General features: G+C 55.2%; 7 protein-coding genes across 7 annotated transcripts; 5 read left to right on the top strand and 2 right to left on the bottom strand.

Annotated features, from left to right (window-relative positions):
- Positions 1 to 662: 662 nt before the first annotated feature.
- Positions 663 to 2,445, bottom strand: BKCO1_9600014 (mfs multidrug transporter; the record flags this gene model as incomplete). The annotated part of the gene is made up of 5 exons (XM_020280020.1): positions 663 to 786; positions 860 to 1,554; positions 1,612 to 1,708; positions 1,763 to 2,156; positions 2,208 to 2,445. 5 exons carry the CDS (start codon positions 2,443 to 2,445, stop codon positions 663 to 665), a joined length of 1,548 nt encoding a protein of 515 aa, XP_020125301.1.
- Positions 2,446 to 3,086: 641 nt separating this feature from the next.
- BKCO1_9600013 (benzoate 4-monooxygenase cytochrome) lies at positions 3,087 to 4,894 on the top strand (the record flags this gene model as incomplete). Its single annotated transcript, XM_020280019.1, has 4 exons — positions 3,087 to 3,476; positions 3,531 to 4,081; positions 4,149 to 4,440; positions 4,505 to 4,894. 4 exons carry the CDS (start codon positions 3,087 to 3,089, stop codon positions 4,892 to 4,894), a joined length of 1,623 nt encoding a protein of 540 aa, XP_020125296.1.
- A 450-nt stretch (positions 4,895 to 5,344) lies between these two features.
- On the top strand, positions 5,345 to 7,679 carry BKCO1_9600012 (transcriptional regulatory protein; the record flags this gene model as incomplete). Its single annotated transcript, XM_020280018.1, has 7 exons — positions 5,345 to 5,442; positions 5,530 to 5,795; positions 5,852 to 6,473; positions 6,526 to 6,663; positions 6,718 to 7,175; positions 7,234 to 7,443; positions 7,492 to 7,679. 7 exons carry the CDS (start codon positions 5,345 to 5,347, stop codon positions 7,677 to 7,679), a joined length of 1,980 nt encoding a protein of 659 aa, XP_020125297.1.
- A 1,038-nt stretch (positions 7,680 to 8,717) lies between these two features.
- Positions 8,718 to 13,125, top strand: BKCO1_9600011 (nacht and tpr domain protein; the record flags this gene model as incomplete). Its single annotated transcript, XM_020280017.1, has 3 exons — positions 8,718 to 8,948; positions 9,003 to 11,468; positions 11,527 to 13,125. 3 exons carry the CDS (start codon positions 8,718 to 8,720, stop codon positions 13,123 to 13,125), a joined length of 4,296 nt encoding a protein of 1,431 aa, XP_020125294.1.
- A 615-nt stretch (positions 13,126 to 13,740) lies between these two features.
- Positions 13,741 to 16,155, bottom strand: BKCO1_9600010 (iron-sulfur clusters transporter mitochondrial; the record flags this gene model as incomplete). Its single annotated transcript, XM_020280016.1, has 6 exons — positions 13,741 to 14,907; positions 14,953 to 15,129; positions 15,180 to 15,448; positions 15,498 to 15,612; positions 15,666 to 15,725; positions 15,775 to 16,155. The coding sequence occupies 6 exons, from the start codon at positions 16,153 to 16,155 to the stop codon at positions 13,741 to 13,743; spliced, it is 2,169 nt and encodes a 722-aa protein (XP_020125295.1).
- A 263-nt stretch (positions 16,156 to 16,418) lies between these two features.
- BKCO1_960009 (mitochondrial protein fmp26) lies at positions 16,419 to 17,773 on the top strand (the record flags this gene model as incomplete). Its single annotated transcript, XM_020280036.1, has 5 exons — positions 16,419 to 16,593; positions 16,651 to 17,012; positions 17,063 to 17,181; positions 17,233 to 17,443; positions 17,501 to 17,773. 5 exons carry the CDS (start codon positions 16,419 to 16,421, stop codon positions 17,771 to 17,773), a joined length of 1,140 nt encoding a protein of 379 aa, XP_020125309.1.
- Positions 17,774 to 19,267: 1,494 nt separating this feature from the next.
- On the top strand, positions 19,268 to 21,897 carry BKCO1_960008 (urea active transporter; the record flags this gene model as incomplete). The annotated part of the gene is made up of 9 exons (XM_020280035.1): positions 19,268 to 19,382; positions 19,446 to 19,567; positions 19,640 to 19,826; positions 19,882 to 19,981; positions 20,044 to 20,127; positions 20,202 to 20,388; positions 20,454 to 20,504; positions 20,564 to 21,550; positions 21,622 to 21,897. 9 exons carry the CDS (start codon positions 19,268 to 19,270, stop codon positions 21,895 to 21,897), a joined length of 2,109 nt encoding a protein of 702 aa, XP_020125310.1.
- Positions 21,898 to 22,778: the final 881 nt, after the last annotated feature.

The following is a 22,778-nucleotide window of genomic DNA, read 5'->3' as shown; positions in this document are numbered from 1 at the left end:
AAGGGAACCGCGGCTCCGCACTTGACAACCTCATTTCTAAAACGTGTGTCTTGAGCAACGAATCACAGCCATTTGTAACTCTGACGCCTGAAATGCTTGGGAAATACACACAATGATGCCTGCTCATGTTCGGTTGTTGGCGCTTAAACGATAATCATTCCGGCCTTGGGGCAATCCTTGTACCTGAAGTGGAGTTAAGCGATACGCGTAGAATTTTAGTGCCATTTGAAGCGCTGATCACAGTGGGTCTTCCGCAGCCCATCACGGCTGACAGCGAATGAGGGGACACTTCGGTGTGAACTAGCTTTCTCCCCCTGCTAAGTCGCCTTCTATCTATATTGTCTATCCACATACATACGCTTACTACAAGAGTGAAGAGCCGTATCTACGAATCCATAGAAATCACCGATTTTCTATCTCATACTGTGTCTGTAAAGCACTGCAGGTTCAGTTGAGTCCTTTTCCGTAGTTTGGCGAACAGTAAAGTAAAGAAAGAATAGTGGTCAGAGTGTGGTAGGAATATAGTGTGTATTGAGTCTAGACGGGAGACGACGAGCATCATGCTAGAAGTGAAAGGTTGAGGAGAACAACAAACCCTCCGGAACTCCGCAGCATGATCACGATACCCCGATATCGCCGAAGCCACCAATGATGTACCATTCTCAGCGCCATGAATGTCCCTTCCACTGCAGAAAGACTGTCGGGATCATGCTGATTCCAACAATCAACGCAGTGCAGATACCAGCGCTGCCATACAGCCCCACATTCTCAAGCATGTCCGGAAACCTAAATCCCACCGCGTTAGCAAAGCCCACAACAAACAGAGAAGAAAGAGAGAAACTACTCCTCTCCAACTCACCAAAACGGCCCAATAAACCCCCACGTCTGCCTCACAAACGTCACAAACACGCCCACCCCCGCCGCCTCCTCCCTATAGCAATCCACCGCATACGTAATCAGCACCGTCGTCACGATCTGGTTCCCCACCGCCGCCACCGCCGCCCCAATCACCGGCGTGATGTTCCACCGCCCCTCCCTCGCCGCCCCCGTCTGCACGAGAAACACGACGACGCCAGCGATCGCGAGCAGGTACCCGCCGTAGCTCAGCCACAGCCTGAACTCGGGCCTCTCTTCGCTTCCCCCGGTCCGTTTGCGGCGGCGCTGCATCCACCAGTCGCTCATGCGGCCGCCCATCTGCTCGCCGATGACGGAGCCGATGATCAGCGAGAGGTTCTGCAGCCCGATGGCCTGCGTGTTGAGGTGGAACTTTTCGACGAAGATCTGCGGGATCTCGATGCTGATGAGGATGGAGGCGAAGAGGAAGGTGGTGGCGTAGGCGAGGGTGGGGACGAGGACGCGCGGCGCGGCGAAGAAGTGGAGAGGGGAGAGGAAGGAGGAGAGCGTGAGGGGCGTGGGGTCGAGACGGGTGAAGGTGAGGTATTTGCGGGTGAAGGAGGGGGCGCTGGTGGGGGGAGATGGGGTGGTGGTGGGCGTGCGGATGTAGCGCGTTTCGGGGCCGAGGAAGGTGTAGAGGAGGAGTTGGACGGCGTTGGTCTGGGGTGCGTTAGTGGGTGAGGAGAGGCGGGAGAAGGGAGGATGGTGGTGGCTTACGCAGGCGAGGATCCAGTATATCCAGCGATAGCCGACGCGGAGTGCAACGAAGCCGAAGATGAAGGGTGCCGTGGGGACGCCGAGTGTGACGAAAAGGCTGTGTCGTCGTGGTCAGGGTGGATTGGTCGCAGAGGAGTGAGGAAATACGTACGTCCAGACGCCCATGAATTTGGCTCTTTCGTGCTTGAAGAATGTCTCCTGCACAACAGCACTGCCGATGGCGCCGGCGGGAGAGATGAAGAAGGCGGTGATGGCACGGCACAGTCCCATGGTGGCGTAGGATGGGCTCTTCGCACAGCCGGCATTGCCTATGAGGCTGCATATGAGCGAGAGGAGGAATATTGGCCTTCTTCCATAGCGGTCTGACAATGGTCTCCAGAACAGCGGCGCGGCGCCGAGGATTGCTATCACCAGAGACGTCAAGTAGCTGGCACGTTGGAGGCTGACGTTCAAGTCGATGGCGATGTCTGCGAAGGCGGACTGGATGGCAGCAGCAGTGAAGGTTGCCATCATGGCATGAAACGCGACGAGTATGAGGTTGATCACTTTCTGAGCGAATATTAGCTTTCAGTCACCAGACACCGACTTCTTCAAACATGCCTTTCTCTTGGGCCAGTTGTAAGGATCAGCATCGGTCATGTCAGGAACCGGCTGTAGATCGAGTCTGCCATGACGAGCGAGCAGATATTCCTGGTGGGCCTCAGAGAGGGCTTCTCCCGGACCGCCCTTTGCCTCCTCGATATACCGCGAATCATGCGTATCCTTGTGATGGAGGCCAGAAGCGGACGACCGGTCCACTTCATCGACCGAGGCGCTCTTCAGGTTGTCAGACATGACGAAGACGACGAGAAAAGAATCGAAAGAGAAATGTGCCGTACAGCATCTGAGACGTGGGAATGTGCTTCAAGTATTCAACCGGCTGAAGGGATGTGATGCAGCGGGACGGGAGTTCCCACACACCCCGGGACCCCGCAGCGCCTCGAACTGGGGTAGAGACGGCTTGTGGGCCAGTATTATGCATTCAATCAGCCCAATCAGGATGATAGAAGTATTGTGAGCCGTGTCTTGCATCTCCGACCCCTCGGTGTTAAGAATGGGTGAGCTCGGAGAAGCCGATAACCATGCGGGGAGACAATCACTTGCCTGTTCTAGACCGACATGATACTTCTGTCTGGAACAGCTTCCTCTCAGGGCCGGACATCCGAAAATGCTGCATATACAATAACTTGCAGGAGCCCAGTGATATCCCCGGGAAAGGTTGATCCTATTGGTCGCAATGAAGGAGGTGTGGGTTTCGGGAAGGCCACACCTCATTGGCTACCCCGCACTGCTGCGGGATGCCACCACCCGATTCGTTCTCCTCACAGAGTATACTCCTGAGTACGCACCTGCAATGATGGCTGGTCATATAAACACACATAACAGCGTCACGCTTGTTCTTTTACAAACACCAATCTGAAGTGGAAGGAGTCAACATGCATTCATTCTTCCTCGATCTTGCCTCACTTGCGCCTTGCCGTGTGGTTTCTCTCGTCTTGCTGGCTTTTGCCATCTATGTCTTTGGCTACATCATATACCAGCGCTTTTTCCATCCTCTAGCCGGATTCCCCGGGCCCTTCCTGGCCAGCGTCACCGACCTATGGCAGGCCTACCAGTTCCTCACTCTCAAGCAGCCGTACCACCTGACCGATTTGCATGCGAAGTATGGTCCTTTCGTGCGCTACGGCCCAGACAAGCTCAGCGTTACTACTGAAGACGCAGTCTCTGTCATCTATCAGAAGGGTGGGAGATCCATGCCAAAGACGGAGTTCTACGATGCCTATGGAGCAGCACATCCCAACGTGTTTGGCATGCGGGACGAAGCGGTGAGTGCTTTCGAGCTCCTTCAATCTGTCGAAAGTGGCTAGAAGCTCTTGTAGGCGCATTCGATCCGCAGACGCCACATGTCTCACAGTTTTTCCATATCCTCGGTCAAAGAGATGGAAGCAATCTTGGACTCGAATGTGCAGACACTGAAGGAAAAGGTGGCAGGCTTCTGCGACAGGGAAGAAGCCTTCGATCTGAAGAAAGTCCTGCACTACTACACCATCGACGTGCTGGGCGAGCTGGCATTCAGTCAGTCTTTCGGTGTGCAAGTGGCAGACGACGAGACGCTTGTACCGCCAGTCAAAGAACATAGCCTCCTTGCTGCTGTCACTGGAGCATGGCCACTCATGACAATGCGGTTGAAGAGATGGCTGCCGAAGGTGCCAAGCGAGCGGCTGCAGCGATTGTTCAGAGGACGCGCCGCGTGTGCTCAACTGGCATCACGCTGCGTACAGCGAAGACTCGACGCCCTGAAAGCCAACCCAGACCTTGCAACCACCGGCCAGAGGAAGGACATCCTGACCAACCTGATCCTCGCCAAACACCCCGACACGGGTGAACGACTGACCCAGACAGACCTAGAAACCGAGGCCTTCGGCTTCATGCAAGTAGCCCAAGCACCCTCCAACACCGACCGCTCACTCACTGACAACAACCCCCCTCCCCCACAGCATCGCCGGCACCCACACCACCAGCGCAACAACCGCCCTCCTCTTCCACCACCTCCTCCACAACCCACCCCACCTCTCCCAATGCGTCGCCGAAATCGACGCCAACCTGCCCCCTCTCCCGCCCTCCGCCGCCACCTCCCACCCCATCTCCCTCCTCGAGTCCTCCCTCCCCCACCTCCGCCTCTGCATCCGCGAAAACTTCCGCATCACCCCCGTCTTCACCATGCCGCTAGCCCGCCGCGTCACCTCCCCCAGCGGCATCACGCTCTCCGGCCGACACATCCCCCGCGGCGTAAGTCCCATCCCGCCCATCCCCCCATCCTCCCAACCACCAAAACTAACACCCACCCTCACAGACCTCCATCGCCATCTGCAACCACGCCCTCCACCACACGCCCGCCCTCTGGGGCACTCCCTCCCCCTCCGTCTTCGCCCCCTCCCGGTGGGACGAACCCGCGGTCGCGGCGCGCGCGCGGTCGCTGATGCATTTCGGGCAGGGGGCGCGGCAGTGCGTGGGGAAGGCGGTGGCGCAGACGAACGTGTACAAGCTGGCGAGCGGGCTGCTGGCGGACTTTGAGTTCGAGCTGGCGGACGCGGCGGAGCGGGAGGCGGTGGGGAGGGGGGAGTGGGTGGGGAGGATGCCGCGGATGGTGAGCGTGGGGGTTGGTGAGATTGAGGGGGGTGTGTGGGTTAGGGCGAGGAGGAGGGGGAGGAGGGGGACGGGGACGGGGAGGGTGGAGGGGTGATGGTGGGTCTTTGTGCTGTGGGTAACTGGGTATAGTAAGTCTGATGTGGTGGGGCTTGGTTGTTTGTTTCGACGGGGAGGGACGTGTTGGGGACGGTGGTTGGGGGTTTGGGGAGGGGTTTGGTATGTGAGAGCAATGATTGTATGTACATAAGTTCCGTGAGGTGATTGGCTACGTCGTATTGGGTCGTGCGGTGTTGACGTGGAAGCAGTGTCTCGGAAATGCCGGACCGGCCGAGCAGCCGAAGCGGGGTAGGTCGTCTAACTAAGGCAGTTGAGAATACATTCGGCACTTGATCAGTCTCGGACCCTCGGTCTTATCGTCTTCGCTCTTCGATACAATGGAGCTGTTTAACGCGCGTCCACTGCACAAGCGTCGGAGAGTCGAGGTTGCGTGCATCTCCTGCCGACAAAGAAAGACACGGGTAAGTCTGTCAGACACTGATTAATGATGACGCTTACCACCATGGCACCGAATAGTGTGATGGTCAGAGACCGGCCTGCACGTCGTGTCGAGGCCATGGTGCGCCATGCAAGTACGAAAGCTCCGTAGTGGATCGTCGGGGCAGAAAAACGTGGAAAACGGCGTGAGAAATACCTTTGCGAGCTTGCAACCAGAACTAATCGACATTGAAGTTCGAAAACGACGCCCATTCGGGACGTGGAAGAGTTGAGGGACAGAGTGGATCCAGCATGCGCCGTGTCTACGCATCTACGTTCGCTTGCACCAGCAGCCGACGCGGCGTCAGATTCAACAGAAACAGTGACATTCGAGCCGGAAGCAGTTCCGCACAAGACCGCATCACAAGAAGAACCTCAGAGCCGCCCTGGTGAAGCTGCCGTAGATACGCTTGCAACAGAAGCGTTCGATGTGATGCCAGTTCGGGAAATAGGCTACTTTGGTAAGACAAAAGTTGAACGACCTTCTTTTTCCTCTGAAACTCAACATAACGACAAGGTCCTACATCGAACCATGCATTATTCCGCAGCCTATCCAACATCTTTGCACAAACCACCAGCTTGCGCAATCACACAGCGACCTTGAGCAGGAGCACCGACGGTGGAAACAACTTCAATCCGAGCGATCACGGACAAATACGGAGTGAGCGTAGGAATGCCCATCCTCCAAGCTTACCAGGACACAGAGAATTGATGGGCTTGATCAATCACTTCTCACATAAAGTCAGCGGCGTGTTCCCGTTCATCACCATTTCGTCCGTTATCGAAGGCATTGACCAGAATGGTCCAAGAAAATCAAGAGCACTACTGAATATTGTATGTGCGCACGCTTCTACCTCTATGCAGTGCGAGAATGCCGAGCTGTTTTACCGCCGTGCCCTGGCTCTCTTGGACGAGCGCAACCTTCGAGGGTCAAGCCTTGAGTTGATCCAAACACTTCTGTTACTCTCGAGCTATCAGCAGAACAATCAACGCGCCGTAGCCAGCTGGACATACCACGCCCTCGCAGTTAAAGCTGCCTACCAGCTGGGCCTTCACTCGCTGAGATGTCATACAGACTTCAACTCTCCACAGACTGAGCAGCGCCAGCGCCTTTGGAATGCTGTCATCAACGAGGACAGGTAGTCCAGATTGTGCCTCTCTCTTATGAATCCCAGTGACGAATAGTAGCAGATATCTGAGCATTGCCCTCGGCCGGCCTTTCCTGATCCCGTCGCAACATGTTCGCGTTCCAAAGCGCTCGGTTCCCTCGGTTCCGAGCCCTGCGTCCTCGGCCGAAACCTCGAGTATCACTTTCTTCAACCACCTCACGTATGTTAGCTCTTCCCGGGTCGATACGAGCAAATGGGCTGACCTTCAAGTTAGTTCCTTATACGCCATCCAAGGAAATGTCGTCGAGTCCATGTACGATCACAACCTAGAGCCCGAGGCTGATCTTGGCCTTGAAGACTTGATTGTGGAAAGACTCAAGTTAGTAGTGAAGCTCGAGCAGTGGCGCCAAAGTGTATCGCCCTTCTGTGATGTTCTTTCAGAAGGGTTGGACGCCAAATTGCTCGATTCAAAAAGATACGAGACTATGCTGTGCATTCAATACTACCGAACGGTGCTTTTGATCAACGGTCCTATCTTGATGGGGGTTTTGGAGCACAGTATCGCAAAAAGAGACGCAGAAAACATTACATTTATCCAGGAACAGGTCCTGCCGCCAATTAAGAGCAGCTTTTCAGCTGCTCTCCAGCTTCAGCAAATCATTTCGAACGTTAATCGGTGTGGCAATGCATTCATCAATGGCAATGCAATGTGGTGGGCCTGCAATTATACTTGTATGCGTCGGGGTCCCAGGATGCTACGATACGAAATGGTTCAGCTGACGGAGCACAGCGTTCACTGTCGTCCTTCACCTATTCGGTGCCTTCCTGGCCTGCGAGAGACCTGGAGTTGAGATGGCCTTTGACGGTCGTCGTCGCCTTGAACTTCGATCGGCTCTTGACTCCGCCTTGGAAACCTTGAACGCGATCAAAAGAACAAGTATCATGAGCCGGAAGGCTCGACAGTGCATCGCAAACTTCCTCGACATATACGATGCTTTAGGTAAGCGTTGCGATGCCACTTAGATGCTACTAAAGCTGACATGGATAGATTCCGACCAACAGACATCCAATACCGCTGACATCTCCCACACTCTCAACATGCCCGACGAAACAACATTGCCGATCGACGATACAGCTGCTGACTCCTTGTACGCTTTCATTAACCAAGCCGCCGACGAGTTTCTCTTCCAATGCAGCGATAGCTCTTACCTAGACGCCGACTTCTCGTTTTTCTAGCCTCTACAAGACCCGACCCGTTTCTCATGTGCCCAAGGGTTGCCCCCTCGACAGCATGGGCTTCAACCACGTACAGTTCAGGAGTAGCGCTCTCAAGTTGGCCAAGTCGATAACGTACCTAGAACTGGGTTAGCAATGAACAATCTCGGATGTTTAACGTTTCACTTGTGTTGGTGATGGTAGGTAGGTAAAAATACGAGGTGGGGAAAGCAGATTGGCGACCCAGATTTGGAATTCTCCATGTGATCGACATAGGATGCATACGAGCTTTGCTGCCTGCTTGTCTGCAGCTTCGCCTTTGTGAACCAACGAACTTGGCCCCCACGGCCCCCACCAGTGCGGCTGAAGTTGAAAGATAAGTCGAGTATGCAGGGGTCGCTACGATTATCAGTTTCTGGCGGACAATACAGACGCACGGATGCTACTTCATCACGAGGGCGCTTCGTATGACGCCTCATTTTGCACACAAAACGTCAATCGTTGAAGCTGAACAGCTCCCTTAGTCGAGACTCAAGAGTGAGACTACTGTGCTGACATTGGCTTTTGCTGTCTCCTCTGGTGTAGGAAATTTCGCTTCGAGTGCAATTAAAATAGATGGCCGACCCGGATGTCAAAAGTCTTCGTTGTGGGTCACTCGAGTCAATCATTTCTGCAACTGCAATACTGGCACCGCCCCGTAATGGCTGGCGCGTACACGGTGAATTCAGCTGGCTTTAGCTCAACACCCCTTTTCCTGTTTATTCGTCCGCTGGTATCGGCATGTCGATCGTAAAAGACAATGCTCTCTGACCGAGCACTTCATAAGTCCCTTGCCTTGCTCGTTCTTCCAGCCCCTCGCTGCCCCCAACCTTGAGGGTGCCCGCCACATCTCAACACTGACGCTGGCATCGTTCAACATCACCACCCTTTTTGTAGGCATACCCCGACATGGATTTGAGCAAGAACTAACTCCGAAGCAGCCGTAGTTGCCATTACTGGTCGTCCACCCTCTCAAGCTTTTTTCACATACCAGTGCCCTCCGGGATCATTCTCTTAGCAATGGATCCTGGCTTGGGAAACGCCCAAGCTGTCCAAAACGACTTTGATGATGCGGTCAATGAATACATACGACAAACTGGGGACGACATCAGGGCGAAAAAGCCGCTCTCGAAGGAGGAAATGAGAAGAGAAATGGCAAAGATTTCTACGGGGTCTGCAGATCACTCGCTTCGGATGGCGTTGGACTTTCTGATGAAAGTAGGGGAGCTCGCCATAGGAACAGCCTCAAATGTACGTTTCCACTTTCCTACCCTCTCGAAACCCCCTTTGCTAATCTTGCTGAAGGCGTGGCCACCAGCAGCTCTTTGTTTTCAAGCTCTCCAAAGCCTCGTTGATGCAAAAGACCACTATCAACGATACTTCAGTGTGAAAAGTGTTCGTGGCTCCTTGGATCAGATCTTGACCGTACTGCAAGATGTCTCCAAGTACCTCGAAGGTACCAATCTGGGTGCTCAGATAGACGACGAACTCCACGATCTTCTACGCCAGCGCTTGGCTTACTTCCTCCGAATGTGCGCAATCTATACCACGGTCCAGAAAAACTCCAAGAGGGCCAGGGGAATCGTCAAGAACCTCTACATGACTGTTGCTGGACGCGACGGTGGCATTACGGAGACCTTGGACACACTCAGGAGTTTGGAGGACCGAGAAAAGAAATATCTCGCCCGGGACACCTGGACGATCACAAGAGCCTTCTGGGATCTCCAAGCCAAGGATACATTCCAACAACGCAAGCTTCATGCAATCATGGCTGGACTGGGCCTGAGCGAGAAGGACCCGGTGTGGAACAGTTCGCTTGAGAGACACATCAAACTACGACAGAACTTTTTGGGAAATTCAGGAGCCTGGCTACTGGATAGCAAAAGGTTTAGCGATTGGATGAAGCCCGAGACCACAAAGCATGTCTTCCTGCTGCAAGCAGAGCCCGGGAATGGGAAAACGTATCTCTGCTCCGAGGTTGTGGCAGAGCTCGAACGCCGACGAAAAGAGCGACGAGGAGAGTCGAATCCCTCCTGCCGGTCCGTCACTGCCTATTTCTACTTTGAGGAAGGCAGGAAGTCGTCAGCATCCAGAGGCAAAGAGGAAAGAGAGACGCCAATTCGCGATGCGTTTGCTGCTATCTTGTGGCAGCTTGCGAACCTCGATCCGGTATACCAGAACTTCGTCCACTCCGAGTGCACCAACAGCCAGAGCAAGCCTGCGACCGGAATCGAGCTCTGGGATAAGTTTGTCACTACTTTCTCCAATCGCGCAAGGAATGAGGGACGGAGGATATTCTACATTGTTCTCGATGGAATATCGATCAACCACAGCAAGAGCTCCGAGCTCATCGGCATCCTGAAGAGGGCCACACAGCTCCGCGGCAAGCATATCGAAGCGAGGTTCTTCCTCTCTGGTACAGAACATGCGCTGGAAAACATTGGTCAGACTCTCAACGAGAGCACTGACGTCATCAAAGTCTCTGACCATATCACGGCCGACATCCATGCTTTTATTGGCTCTCGCATGAAAGAACTATTCAATAAAGGCAGCAAGGAGGAAACTGAGATTTTGAAAAAACTCGAGGAGAAGTTGCGGCAAGATTACAGTGGGGGCTACCAGCAAGCGGAATCTGCTTTGGACGATATCAAAAACGCGATTGGAAGCATGAGTGAGCTCCAAAGGATTCTCGATCGCGAGCCGGGAATCAACCTTGAGTGGCACATCAAGAGGCTCACGTCGATTCTGAGCAAGGAAGAAATCGAAGAGGTCAATGACATAGTCATATGCATTGCGCTCTTAACAGTATGGCCGAGCCTCAAGCAACTGGAGACGTTTCTCAAACTGCGGGAAGGGTTGGATCACGACCAGGTGAAGTCGATCGAATTCTCCGGACTCCAGGAGCGACTGCAGGAAAGATACTCTCAGCTCTTCCATCTCGAAGACGACGAGGACCAGATAGTCAAGTCAAAAGACACTATGGATTTTTTCCTGGAGCGAGAGAGAAGCCTCAAGGATGGTGCCGCCAGACTAGCCGGACTGCAAAGTGGCAACGACCGAACAACGCAGAATCAGCTTCACGAGTCCGAGATCGCTACGGTTGAGAAGATCATCAACTCTGTTTGTGGCGACGAGGTATTCAAACGGTTCCATTTCGATGACTTCTTCAAGAAATTAAGGGATCCGCGAAACTCGTTGAGCGCAACAATCCAGTTCAACAGTACTGAAGGTCATATCGAAATCATCTATCGAACTCTCAAGGCAGCTTGTGATGAAGCCAGGGAACGGTACAGGAGCCTCCACGAATACGCAGCCATGGATTTGATGGACCATCTGGGACATGTCACGCCACCACAGCTGGCTACCACTTCGCCCACTAAAACGAAATCTATCATGGATAACCTCGTAGCGTTTTTCAAGGACAAGGATGTTATACGAGCTTGGTTAAATCCCTTCAGCATCCAACGAATTCCTTTTCATGCAAGGTTGGGCGACTTCGATTCCATCGACAACGCTCTTCTATTGTTGAATGAGCCTTCATTGATGCCAAAGGATCTATCAAAGAGCTCCGGCACGCCAGGAAAGGAAATCGATACTCCAACAGAAGGAGAGCAGGGCTCTGATGTCGTCGAAGACTCTTCAACGAGCCTGAAGTACACAAAAGCAGGGTTGCTCAAGACTCCTACGGAAGTCTTGGCAACCATGTGGCTCCTGGAAGAGACACATGATGTCCGGGATGTATTCTGCTGCTTTGGTGCTTTCTGTACGGCGGTAAGTCATTAAACGTTCCGAGAAGATGTCTCGCATCACTAATGTTGTGTGATTTTAGTTCTTCCCTGAAAGTGGAAAAAGTTTCTATCGGGATATTTATCTTGATAACGATGCGGAAACGGTCTCCACGCTGGAAAAATACGCCGCACGAGTCCTGAATGTGACAGACATCGATCAGCACCTGAAAGACCATCCCACTTCGCTGTGGAACCTAAGAGTAGCCGAGACCTACCTGGCATGCGGCCATGCAGAAGAAGCCATCACAAGATGCAAAGCTGGAGACCCAACTTCATGGCAGATAATCTGGTGCACCGCCAGGGCACATCGTCACCAAGGCGAAGTCAATCAAGCCATCAAGGTTCTGGACCAAAACTGCGATAAAATCAAGGACCCAACCTGGCGGAAAGCCCACGCAAGTGCATGGAGCAGCATGGTCTCCCAGCTGTTATACTGGTATGACTATGCGGGAAAAACTGAAAAGGCCATCACCTTTTCTCGAATTCTTTGGAACATTTACAAAAACGACCTAGAGGTCCAGAAGCTTGCGCTGCAGCGAGTCGATCCAGCATCCAAAAACATCGAAGCCCTTAGATCCTTCTTGAAAGCTTACGATGCCCCGGTCGATCTGTTCCACCACTGCGCCGACGACTCCAGGTTCCATGACAATGTTCTGTTGGCACTTCAGAATGATTTTGGAGGCATCAACAAGCACTACCTCGACGCCATCGACGCACTGAAGAAGACAGACATGAAAATCAACGGCACGCGTACAACGGAGAGGCTTGCATGGCTTCGATTCTACTACGGCATGGCGCTGTTCCACTTGGACCGCCGCAGAGAAGCACAGATTGTATGGGAGGACAACACTTCCGAAATCCGCGAAAACCTCCAATCGGAGCCTGGGGAGCAGCAGTCGCTCGTCCAGATCTACGCGAGAAACACGGAAAAGCTGGCTGAATGTTACATCCAGATGATGAAGAAGTCAGAGATCGGTACCAACCAAGCATACGCATTCGCCTTCAAGATCGACGGAAGCATGGGCGGCGATTACCCATCTTCGGCGCAGTCGCACAGACTGACTTTTGCGCTCGCTCGCATATACTCCTTCAGCGGCATCGACTTTCTTGCACGAGAAAGCCTGAAGGGCGAAGTCCGGAGCGCTTTTCAGATCTTGACCGACGACGTGGACGAGAATGACTGGGAAGGCTATTGGAGGCTGTGTCAGGTTTTCGTGGCGCTTTCCGACCATGACAATGCCCGCGTGGCTTGGTCGCTGATCACGCAAGAAACCCTTTACGAGGCGGAGTTTTGTCGCGGCGACTGTAAAAGGCTTTGGAGTGATTGGGGAGAAAAAGACCTTCATATCTGCATGGACTGTGCAGATGTCCGTCTCAGCTCTTGCTGTCTAAGAAAATTGCAAGATGGGTTGTTGGAAAAGCGCATTTGTGGTAAGGACCATAGCTTCATGTCATTCGAGAAACTTGATACCGCAAGAGCAAAGAAGTTCGTGGAGAAAGGAGTTGTACCTGGTAGCGACAGACAGATTCTTGATTGGCAGAACGAGGTTAGACGGCTATTCGGACTCGAGGAGAGGACTGATGGAACAGCGGACCCAAGTCGTTTGCGAAAATTTGCAAGGCGACTGGTACCATGGTAGGCTTAAAACAAGCCAATAGAAGCTTTGACAATTGATTGGGAACTTCACTCTGTTTGGCACTGCTTTTGTACTAAGAACTATCTCAATAAAAACTTGTTATATCACAAAAGGAAGAAAAAAAAAAGGAATGAAAACGCCATACTGCCGATGTAAATTTTGATGCAAACTACAAACTCCAAACTCTACTCTTTCCCACCCTTGTCCGACTCTTAGACATTGACATTGTTCTCCGTATCAGTCGTCAAGTACATCTTGAAGGAGGTATCCGCTCTTAGCCAATCCCACGGCCCACATCTCCCTTCAACGCCAGCTTCTTGAACTTCCCACCCCCATCCACGCCCCAAACCCCCTACTTACCTCCTCTACTTGCGCCCACTCCACTGGACGTGTGCGTATAGTTCGGAGACCCGCACCTTTGCTTGAACTATTCACGTAGGGAGAGACTAAACAAGTGTAACGCGAGGCACAGCAGGACCAAAAATTTTCATGATTTCACGATGTGCCTACTAAGCACGTTCTCCTATCTTTACCTACATCAGCATCATTCGCTCCATACTGTGCTTTCTCGAAAGCAATTCGCACGACCGATTCGCCCGCCTAAGCAGTGCACTCTTCTCACACCCTCTCCTTCTTCCCCTCTCCCTCCTTCTGCTTCTCCTCGGCACCATCCACAAACAACGTCTCCTGCGCACTCCACAACTCGCTATACAAACCGCCCGTATCCACCAACTTCTCATGCGTGCCCTGCTCGACGACCTTCCCATCCTTCAACACGATGATCAAATCGCTATCATAAATCGTCCTCAGGCGATGCGCAACGAACACGCTCGTCCGCTTCTTCTCCCTAATGACGCTATTGATATTCTGCAGCAGCGCCTGCTCGGTATGCGTGTCCAACGCGCTGGTGGCCTCGTCGAAGAACAGCAGCGGGGGGTCCTTCAAGATGAGCCTGCTGACGGCGAGGCGCTGCTTCTCGCCGCCGGAGATCATCAAGCCGCGCTCGCCGACGGTGGTGTCGTAGCCGTCGGGGAAGGCGGCGACGACGTGGTCGAGGCGGGCGCGGCGGGCGGCGGCGCGGACGGCGTCGTCGGTGGCGCCGACGTCGCCGTAGCGGATGTTGTGCATGATGGAGGCGTTGAAGAGGGGCGTGTCCTGCGGGACGACGCCGATGGCGCGGCGCAGCGAGTCGAGCTGGACGGCGCGCACGTCCTGGCCGTCGATGGTGATGGCGCCGGCTTGCACGTCGTAGGAGCGGAAGAGGAGGCGCAGGATGGTCGACTTGCCGCAGCCCGAGGGGCCGACGATCGAGACCTTCTTGCCGGCGGGGATGGTGAGGTTGAGGTCCTTGAGGATGGGGCGGTCGGGGCGGTAGCCGAAGGTGACATTTTCGAAGCGGATGGTACCGCCGCCGGGGCTGGCGAGGGCGAGGGGTTTGGCGTCGGGCGCGTCTTTGACGGCGACGTTGACTTTTTGCAGGTTGAAGAGGGTTTCCATGTCGAGCAGCGACTGGCGCAGCTCGCGGTAGACGGAGCCGAGGAAGTTGAGGGGGACCGACAGTTGGAAGACGAGTTGGTTGACCATGACCAGGTCGCCGACGGTGAGATGGCCCGTCGCGACGCCGTCGGCGGCTAGGTACATCATGGCGGTGAGGGCCGAGGAGAAGATTATGTTCTGGCCCGAGTTGAGAAAGGCGAGTGAGGTGGCGACTTTGATGGAGGCCTTTTCGTAGGATTGGAGGGCCTTGTCGTAGCGGTCGACCTCGAATTTCTCATTGTTGAAGTACTGCGAATGTTAGATTGGGGACTAGAGAGAGGGCAGGCACACTACCTTCACGGCCTCGTAGTTGATCAGGGAGTCGACTGCAACAGTAGCCGCCCTGTTATCGGCAGCATTGGCCTGCTTCCGGAACTTCGTTCTCCAGGAGGTGGTGGCAATGGTGAATGCGGAATAGGCAACCATGGTGCCGGCGGTAATGGCAGCAAACTTGGCACCGTACTGATAGGTCTGATAGACATTAGGAGCTTGACGCCGGACGCTTGCTGGCCATGACTTACGAGGATACCGCAAACCATGGAGATTTCGAGGGCCGTGGGGAGGATGTGAAAGACCATGGAGGTAAGCAGGAAGCTGATGCCCTTGGTACCGCGATCGATTGCTCTGGTCAAGCCTCCGGTTTGTCTAGAAAGGTGGAAGTTCAGGTCGAGCTTCAAAAGGTGCTCGTAGACGCTGCAAGCCACTCGACGGATGGCCTTCTGGGCAACACTGGCGAAGACGGCGTTACGAAGTTCCTGGGAAAGAGTGGCACCCATGCGGGTGACGCCGTCTGGGGGGCTCCTTAGCATGCGCATGGGCGAGCAGATCGATGTGCTTACACGCAATGATCATGGACCCGGCAACTGTGGTAGCCGTGCCTCCAAGGGCAGCAAAATCAATGTTCATGGCATCTACAATGCTCTTGAAGTAGAAAGGCACTTGCACGTTCAACACCTGAGAGTATCTATGAGCAAAGAAAGTACAGAAAGGGCGAGACAGCATGTCACCTTTGCACCGACGAGCAGAGCCACCGAGAGGCCGACCCGCAGCCTTGTTCCGAGATTGTCCTTCGTCCATGTTAACGCGCCGCCACCCACCCGAAATCAGCCAGCCTACCTTCGGCCACAAGTAGCGCGACATCTCCTTCATGATGGCCCAGTCCGCCTTGCGCTGCTCTTTGTTCGACACCGTCTTTTCTGCCAGCAGCGCGTCGTTCTTGACACTGGACCCCGCCGCCTTCTGCGTCCCCTCGGGCTTCAGGACCGTCTGCGCGCCTTCAACTTTGTTCGCGCCATTGGCTTCAGGCGTGTTTATCCTGGGGTCATCTTTGCGGTGGCGCGGAGCAGTTGCGAAGACGCGCACGAACGGCGAGACGGGGGAGATGGAGCGAAGGCGAAGTGTCGGGGGACAGCGCTGCGGGGTGCTCGTGTGCGACGCGTGAAAGGAACGGCAGCGCGGGGCAGAACAGGCGCTCCGCAAGAGCTGTCGGGTTAGCATGATGCAGTCGCAGTCGGTGGCTCTCAGCGGCGCATCGGCGCCATGCCCAGGTGCGCAATTGACGGGGAGGACGGAGGAGGAGACGGAGGGCGAGAGTGCGCGCCGTTTATAGGCGCGGGGGACGTCAAGGTGCCGGCGCAGCACGCAACGGCGGGCGGCACAGGCGTCAGCGTACCAGCGGTGCTTGGCGAGCACAAGCCCGGCATCAAAGCTCGCGACCAGCTGCATCATCGCACCCGCCCACGCTCCCGACCGATAAAACCATGCGCGCCCTCTCCGCGAGCTCCAGCCGGGGCTCTCGCGCCATCGGCCGCTCGTGTCGCGCCCATGTCGCGACTCCGCTGATCCGCCGCCGAGCCATCCACATCAGCGAGGCGCCCTCGTCGTCCACGCCTAGCTTCGACCAGGACGTCTCCGCCGCCGCCAGCTCCACTCCGGGTACCGCGCCCTGTCCGCCCGCTCAATGGGTCGGGTAACGTGTTAATTGGCCCATAGACGCCCGCTTCGAGGTCATTGGCTCGCCCTACTCGCTGCTGTCCGTTTCGCTGTCCGCTTCGCAAAACCTGTACACGCGCCGCGGCACCCTCGTCGCCGTCAACGGCAAGGTCGAAAATGCCGTCTCCAGCCTTTCTGTCCTCGAGCCCTTCCGCCGCGCCCCGCTGGCCATTCCGTTTCTCTACCAGAAGCTCTCCTCGACGAGCCCCATCACCGCCTTGATCTCTTCCAAATCGCCCGCCACGAGTTTCGCCGTCGTACACCTGGATGGTCGCCTCGATTGGCTGGTCGCTCAGAGGCAAGCTCTGCTGGCATGGACCGGCCACGCGCTCTCCGTCAAGCCTCGCATGAACACAAAGATGGTAGGTTGCGCCGGCTTCTGAAATTGGAGAACGGGTGCTGATCTACAAAGAGCTTGGCCCACTGGGGTAATTCTCACGTTACCGGCAGAGGTCTGTTGGCTCTGGTTGGCAAGGGCCAAATCTACCAGGTCCACCTCAAGGCTGGCGAGGAATACGTTGTGCACCCGAGGTAGGCCGAGCGTCATTTATCTTTCCCGATTGCTTTTCTGATATGACCAAGCAACGTCCTCGCATATACCATGACCGCGAACCCGCCGCTCCCCTACCGCTTCAAATCGACGTCCCTCCGCTTCCAGGTCCCTAGCTTGACTGGACTTTTCCCGAACACCAAGTTCTTCGAGGATATGCGGAAAACGCAGGCGTTCAAGACTTTGGCCCAGTTCCTCTTCACGCTCCGCACCTGGACGAGAAGAACGATATGGGGCGACAGGGTACGTCATACATGCTCTCATGGCGGACAATGCTTGACCAACATTCTCTGTGTATAGTTATTCCTCCAATTCCGCGGCCCCTCCACCATCCTCGTCCAATCACGAGCCGGCCGTTTGACCGATTCCCTTACGACCCGTGACGTAAATGAAATCGCCGATGTACCCGCGGGAGCTGTGCAAGAGGCTGTTACGCTGGACATGCGGAAAGAAAGTGGCCACGGTTCGACTACTACGGCTGCTGAAGAGGCGGAAGCGCCGAAGGAGAAGGTACAGGTGGGTTCAGACGGAAAGTCCAAGACAGGAGAACAGGCGGATGGCAAAAGTGCATAGTTGTAGGCATGGCGTTAGAGAGGAATCAGTTCATTGCGCATGACACCCGTGGGAGATAAGACAGTCAATTCATGTTTAGAGAACAAGACGGCCTGATCTTAGCCACACACGGACACCTGTCGTTTTAAGCACATGGTGAGCGAGCTGGCTCATGGAAATGTTGACCCAGAAGTAGCATGTATTCCAGACACCAGGACGTCGAAACACCCGAGCTCACCTCCTTGCCATGTCCCTCCCACCAATCCACACAAATAGCCAGCTGATGGAAATCATGATCCTCCACCTCCAGCTCCGGGTCCAGGCAAGACTGCCGGATCTCCAAGCCAACCAGGCACTAATACCAGTTCAGTCCTCCTTCCCACCAATGACTCCATCATGCCGCCCGAGGTACGCCAGTAGCGCCCTCTACTTGTACCGGAACGGCTCCCTTGTTGAAAGCATCGACCAGACACTCGCCCTTCTGCAGCGTGACCTCTGCCAGTCTCGGCAACGTCTCGCCCTCGATATCCGCCGCATCGCCCAACGCATACACATCCTCAACCGGACTCCCGTCCTCCCTCAACACTCCGAGGTACCTACCCGTCAAGACCCTTGACAACCCCCTTTCGGATTTCTCGACCCCCTCCAAGCTCTCCATCAACTCACTCGCCTTATTCCCCATCGCGACATACATGGTTCATCACGCATGGTGATGGCCGTTGGTCAGGTGTAGCTGGCTGCTGGCGGAGATCAAAGACGTCATTGCAACGGTCAAGCTTTCGGCAGTGGGCAACCGGCATCTCATTGGCTGAATGCTTGGCCTGTTTAGGCTTCCGAATTTGGTCTGCATTTGCTCCAGGCCGGCCGTTCATCAAGACCCCGGTCTAGAGGCATACCTTTGCAGTCACGGCGGCGCGGAACACGACCGCAACACCCGTCCCGCTTCTACATGAGACTCGTGTCTTGTATCGTGCTGTAAAATCCGTAACTTATTTTCCTCTCATCCTGGTAGTGGAAAAGTCATGCTTGCAGATTCCTCCTTCACGCACCCATCACGTTAGATATTGATCCTCCGCGCCTGGTGAAGACGTGCTGTCGGCTTCCCTCAGCACAAGCAAGGATCGCCGGTTGAACTCGCAATCGGCACACCAAAAGGCGCAATGCGCCGGCACGGCGTATCGGCGACCATCATGTTCGCGTGCACCTCATCAACGTCCCGCATCACGTCATTCCGCGACACCTCATAGGCTCATTTGCACTTTGTTTTACTGTTTACTGGATGGTGGCTGCGATAGGAAAACCCGCTCGACAATGCACGCCTGCTGATCCGTCGATGCGCATTGGGTGGATGAGATTTTTATGCGCACCGGGGTGGTCAAGCTTAACCGCTTGATCGGGCAGCAGGGATTGCGGCATGCAAGCGTCGAGGGGCACTTAAAAGGACCCAGAACGTCGGGCGCGTTGGAGAAGAAAGAATCAGATCTCTCGACGTCGCACGACTCCAACACATATAAGATGGCCGTGGATATCTCAGCCAGAGACGGCTCGAGCAGTGAAGCTCTCGCGCCTCCGCTCTCGCAAGCCGTTGGGTACGTTGTCGTCGTGGTGGTTGGCTTGATTATCGCTTTTGGTAAGTCTGGAGCATGATGCCTCACTTGCAGGAAATGACGGTGGCTAACTGACTTACTTGCAGGAATGGTCTTCGTGACTAGGATTCTGAAGAAGACGGTTGGCGAAGACAACGAGAAGACGGAAGTATTCATGACGGCCAACCGTTCCGTGACTCGAGGCCTTACCTCCTCGGCCGTCATCTCGGTAAGTCCCGAACGACTAATTGATAGAAACGAAATGCGGCATTGCAAGCTCAAATGCTGATGGGAAATGCAGTCCTGGCTCTGGAGCACTGCGATGCTCGGGTCTTCGTTGGTCGGGTACCAGTACGGCGTTTCCGGACCATTCTGGTTTGCGGCAGGATGCAGCCCTATGATTGTCTTCTTCGCTGTTTTGGGAATCTCCTGCAAGAGAAAAATCCCTGAAGCCCATACCTTGCTCGAAATTGTTAGAATCCGGTACGGTGAGTCTTGGAAGGGCCATGGAAGGTAGAGGGTGTATTGCTGACAGCTGTGTAGGGAACATTGCCCATGTCGTTTACATGGTGCTTTGCTTGCTGAACAACCTTTTTGCCTGCGCGAACATGCTCTTGGGCGCTTCTGCCGTTATAACTGCCATGTAAGCGATTGCCTCTCCTATTTTCGCGCCATCGTGCTGAAAAGAGCACTGACACCTCTCAGGACTGGCATGCATGTCATAGCGGCAACATTCCTCCTCCCGGTTGGAGTCGCGCTTTACACATTCGTCGGTGGCATCAAAGCAACGTAAGTCCCCCATCAAACCCTGGATCCATAGCCCTGTGTGGGAAAAGGCTTGCTGATAATCGCCCCCACACCAGCTTCCTGACGGATTACCTCCACACTTTCACAATTCTCATCATCCTCTGCTTCTTCACCGTCAAGGCTTTCACCGTTGAGGAAATCGCTTCACCCTCTCACCTCTTTGAAATCCTCCAGCAGGCCGGGTTCCGTCATCCGGTTTCCGGAAACCACGATGGCTCGTACTTGACCATGACCTCCAAAGGTGTAAGGACCTCTCCCCACCAACGACCTCCCTGTATCGCACGCAGCTCACGCAAGTAACAACCCAGGGCATCCTCTTCGGCATCATCCACATCTGCGCCAACTTCGGCCTGGTCATCGTAAGCCCCCTCTCCATATTCCCCCCCTCCAACCACCTCGGCTGAACCCCACGACCCAGATGGACACCAGCTTCTTCATCAAAGCCTTCGCGGCCTCCCCCTCCGCCGTCGTCCCCGGCTACGTCATCGGCGGCATCGCCTACTTCGCCATCCCCTGGGCGCTCGGCACGCTCGCCTCCTCCATCGTCCTCGGCCTCGAGCCCTCACCGCTCTTCCCGACCTACCCCCGACGCATGACATCCACCGAAGTCTCCAACGGGCTCGTCCTCCCCTACGCCTTCATCCTCGTCGCCGGGCGCGGCGCCGGCGCCGCCTGCGTCCTCCTCATCACCTTCATGGCGGTGACGTCGACGCTCTCCGCCCAAGTCATCGCCGTCAGCAGCATCCTCGCCTTCGACGTCTACCGCACCTACATCCGCCCCCGCGCCACCGACGCCGACGTGATCCGGTGGTCGCACTACGGCGTGGTGGGGTTCGCGGCGTTCGCCGCCGCCTTCAGCACGATGCTGCACTACGTCGGCATCGACCTCGGGTGGACGCTGTACATGCTGGGCATCATCACGTGCCCGGGCATCTTCCCCACCGCGCTCGCCATCCTCTGGCGCGGCCAGTCGCGGGCGGCGGCGGTGCTGGCGCCGACGCTGGGCATGGCGACGGGGATGGCGGTGTGGTTGGGGACGGCGAGGGCGCTGTACGGCGGGGTGGGGATCGCGTCGACGGGGGCGACGCTGCCGTGTCTGTATGGGACGGTGGCGGCGACGGTGGCGCCGTTGCCGATCAGTTTGGTGGTGACGGCGGTGACGGGCGGGCAGGGGTGGGAGTGGAGCGAGTTCAGGAAGGTGTCGTTGGCGTTTGAGGTGAGGGCGAGTGGGAGGGATGCCGGGTTGGAGGAGGCGGTGGAGGGAGGGGAGGGGGAGGAGGAGGCGGGGAGGAGGCTGAAGAGGTGGGGGAGGATAGCGGCTTGGTGGGCGGTGGCGACGTTCTTGGGGCATTGGGTGTTGTGGCCGTTGCCCATGTATGCGGCCAAGTATGTGTTTGGGGAGAAGGTGAGTGGGTTTCTTTGTTCGTTGTTTTGGATGGGAGTCCGGATGATGCTGACAGGAGCGGCGAATGGCAGTTTTTCGTGGCGTGGCTCGTCGTGGCCATCGTCTGGCTGTGGGGGACGCTGCTGGTTGCGGGATTCTACCCGCTGGTCGACGGCCGCGACCAGATTGCGGCTGTGTGGAAGGGGCTTCGGTCCGGTTCTGGGAGCAAAGGCAGTTCGACATCGACCAGTGATGGCGAAGGCAATGGCACGGATGGGCCGAGGTCGACAACGCAGCAATCGCCGGGGACAACGAAGGATGAGAGCTCGCTTGACGTCGTTGCGAAGGCCGAAGCATTGGAAAAGTAACCAGCAAAAGCGGCAATTTGTCTTTTGTTAGAAAGACGACACACGGGCGCATCAAGACCACGACAGTGCTTCACCGCCGAACGAGGTCATCTGTCAATTGTTTTGGCCAAGATAAGAAGCTCTACAGCTTATCATCTGCTGTAACCTGACTACGAAATTCCGTCATCAAGTCGCTGGTAGCTTCGTTCGATCGCAAAAGCTTTCTGGCTTGCAATGAGTATAATACTCTGTTGCACTAGAAAAAATACGACGCCGCACTGTTTTCCAGTGCTGGCTAATGGCCTTATATCGTTTGACATACACCAATAGATGGAGAAGGTGGAGCTGGCCTGACAGTTCTCGACGTGGCCAAGAAACGCATCGTTCAGCTCCCAGTGTTAAAAGCTGGAATTGTTCCAGCGATGTCAGCCTAAGGCCAGTTGACTTGTGAAGAGTATTGTCAACGCATGAGCCCAGCTTATCAGAAAAGCTGACAATGCTCGTAATGTCCCTATCTCCTCCCTCAACTCCAAAGCCAAACAGTATGAAGGCAACTCACCCGTGATCCTGCATAGACAGGATAATGTGTCATTCCTATTCCATGTCAAAGTGACAACAGCAACGTCTCCATCTGAGAACCATGTCTCCAAGCAACAAACCGACAAACTTTTGAACAGCGAAGCGCCTCAGCCGGAACCCAATTTGGCACTTCCGAATATCAACTTGCTCGAGCTAGTCTTCGACGAGACACTCAATGAATACGACAAAGAAAAAGGGACACTGCACCGGACGGCAAGAGAAACTTTTTATTAACCCCAGTGCCGGCGCTGGAGTAGCAGACGAAGCCGCCAATGATGCGTGGCCGAACATTGCGGATGTGCTCACGTGGTATTGGGGAAGTC

This window comes from Diplodia corticola, assembly GCF_001883845.1.
Source record: "Diplodia corticola strain CBS 112549 chromosome Unknown scaffold96, whole genome shotgun sequence".
Taxonomy (NCBI): domain Eukaryota; kingdom Fungi; phylum Ascomycota; class Dothideomycetes; order Botryosphaeriales; family Botryosphaeriaceae; genus Diplodia; species Diplodia corticola.
This window is presented reverse-complemented; position numbering and strand designations above follow the sequence as displayed.